The sequence below is a fragment of the Coregonus lavaretus genome (genome assembly GCF_964263955.1).
Source record: "Coregonus lavaretus genome assembly, contig: HAP1_SCAFFOLD_56, whole genome shotgun sequence".
NCBI lineage: Eukaryota > Metazoa > Chordata > Actinopteri > Salmoniformes > Salmonidae > Coregonus > Coregonus lavaretus.
Window position 1 is genome coordinate 3,331,926 of NW_028164156.1, and position 4,391 is coordinate 3,336,316.

Genomic DNA, 4,391 nt, shown 5'->3' on the forward strand with positions numbered 1-4,391 from the left:
AAACAGTACCGGCACCCAAAATGAGTACTGGCACCTATTTCAGTCCAAGTCAAGCACTGAAGTAGATAATTTAACAAGAAGAAACTTAATATATTTTTAGAGAATAAAGAAAGTGCCAGAACTGTCAAGACACTAACTTTTTGTGTCTGTTTCTCATTGTTACTACAGGACGACAATAATTAAATCTGAGGCCGGTAACATCAATAGTGCTGACAAACCCAGCCTGCCTCTCTCCTTCCACACTGAGTCCAAACCTACAGTCACTGGGTCCTGATTGTGACAGTGGAGCCCAGTTTGCACTGCAGGATCCAGAGATGGCATCAGTGAAGCTGGAAGACTGCAGTCAAACACTGGAGCTGAATGTCAACATTAAAGATGAAGAAGAGGAGGAGAAGATTGGGAAATCTGTTTCTCATGGTAAGAGCAGGTTCTATCTAACTAAGTTGGTGTTATTCATTCCAACTTCCCAATGTGCATGAAAAGTTGCAGTAGAACTGTTTCATGATGAACTGTTTCAATGAGAAGGTAGATATTATTTCATGCTACTGACACTTACATGGTTTGACACCAGTATTGCCAGCATTTGTTTTATTCACTGGGCTATCTGGAGTGATCAGAGAGTAGATTAAAAAAGTGAAGTAGACAAACTGCCAATGTTTTAAAGTTCTATGAAATGAGTCAGTGTAGTTACTAACCCTTGTGATAGTGAGTGGAGGATGATATGGCTTCTACATCTGCATTGCTTGCTTTGTGACAACTTCTGATGTAGAAAGGGCTTCATAAAACACATTTGATTGACATGTATATCATACCAACTGACTGGTTCTTCTGTTGTTGTTCTCACAGGAGACCATGTTGAGACATTCTCTACATCCAGAGAGCAACAGCAGGAAGATCACAGAGCTAAGAAGTCTCACCACTGCCCACATTGTGAGGAGAGTTTCTCAATTCTATCAAAGTTAAAAATACACCTACCAGTACACACAGGAGATACTCTGAATTCCTGTACTTACTGTGGGAATAATTTCACAACATCAAAGGCTCTGACAGTTCATCAGAGAGTGCACAGAGGAGAGAAGCCTTACTCCTGCTCTGACTGTGGGAAGAGTTTCTCTCAACGGGGCCACTTAAAACAACATGAACCTATACATACAGCAGAAAAGCCTTACTCCTGCACTGACTGTGTAAAGTGCTTCAAAACATCATTTGAGCTAAAAGTTCATCAGAGAACACACACAGGAGAGAAGCCTTACTCCTGCTCTGACTGTGGGTCAAGTTTCTCTCAACTGAGCAACTTAAAATCACATGAACGTATACATACAGGAGAGAAGCCTTACTCCTGCTCTGACTGTGTAAAATGCTTCAAAACATCAGCTGAGCTGAAACGTCATCGCAGAACACACACAGGAGAGAAGCCTTACTCCTGCTCTGACTGTGGGAAGAGTTTCTCTCGACTGGGCCACTTTAAAATGCATGAACGTATACATACAGGAGAGAAGCCTTACTCCTGCTCTGACTGTGTAAAATGCTTCACAACATCAGCTGAGCTGAAACTTCATCAGAGAACACACACAGGAGAGAAGCCTTACTCCTGCTCTGACTGTGGGGCAAGTTTCTCTCAACTGTGCCACTTAAAAACACATGAACGGATACATTCAGGAGAGAAGCCTTACTCCTGCTCTGACTGTGTAAAATGCTTCACAACATCAGCTGAGCTGAAACTTCATCAGAGAACACACACAGGAGAGAAGCCTTACTCCTGCTCTGACTGTGGGGCAAGTTTCTCTCAACTGGGCAACTTTAAAATACATGAACGTATACATACAGGAGAGAAGCCTTACTCCTGCTCTGGATGTGGGAAGAGTTTCTCTCGACTGGACACCTTAAAACAACATGAACATGTACATACAGGAGAAAAGCCTTACTCCTGCTCTGACTGTGGGGCAAGTTTCTCTCAACCTGGCAACTTAAAACAACATGAACGTATACATACAGGAGAGAAGCCTTACTCCTGCTCTGACTGTGGGAAGTGTTTCTCTCAACTGGGCCACTTAAAACAACATGAACTTATACATACAGGAGAGAAGCCTTACTCCTGCTCTGACTGTGGAAAGATTTTCTCTCGACTGGGCAACTTAAAACAACATGAACGTATACACACAGGAGAGAATCCTTACTGCTGCTCTTAATATGGCAAGAGTTTCTCCCGATTGGCAACGTAAAAACACCAATGGTTACACACTGGAGAGAAGACTTAATACTGCACTGACTGTGAGACGAGATTCTACAGATTGGGCAATAATATTTTCAACAGATGGGGAAAGACAATGACATGGAGAAAATACAAAAACACAGTGCAAATGCTTATCAAGGAAGCAAAGACAAACTACTACAAAACTGAAATCCAGGACTTAAAGAAGAAAAACCCTAAGGAATGGTGGGACTTCATTAACAAAGGACTGGGACCAAAGAAAACATCAGGAGGGAGAATACAGGTCGAGGGAATTTAAGATAACGAGGTGGCTGATGTTTTGAATGGCTTCTCTTCTGAGGCATGGACAAGCACCACACCTCTTGCCATCTTCCCCTGCCCATGCCTACAAGGCAGGTTGAGCTGTGCAGCATTGGCCAGTTAAAGCAAGTTCTGAACAGACTCAGCCCACGTAAAGCATGTGGGCCTGATGGCATTCCAGCCTGGCTACTAAAGAGCATGCAGAAGATCTAGCCCCTGTCATCAAACACATTGTTAAAACTGTTCCCTGCCAGTAGGAGGTGTTATCTGAGTGCACAAATCAGTATGACTACCTCCCAAAGTCCAGCACTACTACCACCCTTGTGAAAGCCACAAACTCCTGGCTGACAGCTATAGACTCCATAAAACCAGCAATGGTGAGTGTGTTACTTGCTGATGTGTCCAAAGCCTTTGATTGAGTAGATAACGCAAAATTCCTGCAACATCTGTCTGACATTGAACTGTGTCCAAGGTTACTAGCCTGGCTCCACAAGCTACACAACTGAAAGATTTGGTCACAGTCTATACTACACTGGCCAGGCCTTGTCTGGAATACGGTGGAGTGCTGTTAGTTGGATGCAGTAAAAAGCAGCTGGCCCAACTAGACAGGGTGCAGAGGAGGGCCTTGAGGATCATCTCCAGAGGTGGAGCAGTCCAACCACAGCTCCCGTCACTGCAGAGCAGGCGAGAACAGGCTGCAGTGCACCTGGTGAAGGACATGCACACTCTTGACCAAATGTTTTATGCACTCAGTGTATATCAAATAAAGATGGTGTGATGATCAGTTTTCAGCATTAGTTTGGATGGATTATTTTATATTACTAACATATTTTGTTTAATGATAAACAGGCTATGAATTGACTACTTGTGTTTATTAAATTGTCTTTTAATACTAGATTAATTATTTTAGTAATTAATGATGAATATATTTGAATAACTGTATTGAAGTTAATTGATCTGGCAGCAGGTAGCCTAGCGGTTAAGAGTGTTGGGCCAGTAACTGAAAGGTCGCTGGTTTGAATCCAGAGCTAACTAGGTCAAAAATCTGTCAATGGGCCCTTGAGCAAGGAAATTAACCCCAATTGGTCCTATAAATCGCTCTGGAGAAGAGCATCTGCTAAATTACAAATATGTCATGAAAAATCATGTTTGTACATTAATTTGTGCTGGGCAACCTCTTCTTCTCTTGTGCATAAATATAACAAAGTGTTTAAAGTGAAATAGTTAGTGTCTATCAGGGGCGGTGTGTTCAATAGGGCGATATGGGCGACGCACTGCCAAACGGGAAAAGGAAGGGATTTTTTTTCTAATCAATTATATCACGGCAACAGTAGTTATCAGTGTTGTAATCTAGACGTCTGGTCCAATCAGGCTAAAGTCGTGCTTCAAATGCCCCCCCCCCCCCCCCCCCCTTTGGGGCGATTTCAGTCAGGTTGAAAATCGCCCAGAAGTCTCTCATAGACTCCCATGTAAAATCTATTTTTTTCAAATATCAGAGCTTTCAATACAATCTCTATGGGTTTCTGAGGGCTTGCACTTACGCGCTTTCGTCATACGTAACATAACCATGAACGTAACTAAGAAAAGAGCGGGTAGCCTCATCAATCAATTCACTATTACTGTCAAAATGGCAGTGCAACTCGATTGTCTCTTTGAAAGAAGTTCCTTTTTGTCGGCGAACAAATCAAGATAAATTGGCAACGAAACAATTAGGACCTCCCAGACCAAATTTAATAATTCAACAGGTTTCTACTAAAGGCGGAAAGTCCTACACCCGAGGATTTTCCAAAAATTGGTACGAACGAAAAAAGAACATTGCCACTCAACTGGATGAGGGATACAGGCTAGCTGTCCGCCGCCACAACGATGAGGTTAGTGT

General features: G+C 42.7%; 1 protein-coding gene across 1 annotated transcript; it reads left to right on the plus strand.

Moving 5' to 3' along the window:
* Nucleotides 1-286: 286 nt before the first annotated feature.
* LOC311117369 (uncharacterized protein) lies at nt 287-3,302 on the plus strand. Its single transcript, XM_084192326.1, has 2 exons — nt 287-417; nt 847-3,302. The coding sequence occupies exons 1-2, from the start codon at nt 315-317 to the stop codon at nt 2,187-2,189; spliced, it is 1,446 nt and encodes a 481-aa protein (XP_084048452.1). The 5' UTR covers nt 287-314; the 3' UTR covers nt 2,190-3,302.
* The last annotated feature ends 1,089 nt before the right edge of the window (nt 3,303-4,391 follow it).

Coding starts and splice junctions, on each gene's coding strand:
- LOC311117369 (XM_084192326.1), top strand. CDS start 315: ATGGCATCAGTGAAGCTGGAAGACTGCAGTCAAACACTGGAGCTGAAT. Junction 418..846: donor TGGGAAATCTGTTTCTCATG/GTAAGAGCAGGT, acceptor TTGTTCTCACAG/GAGACCATGTTGAGACATTC.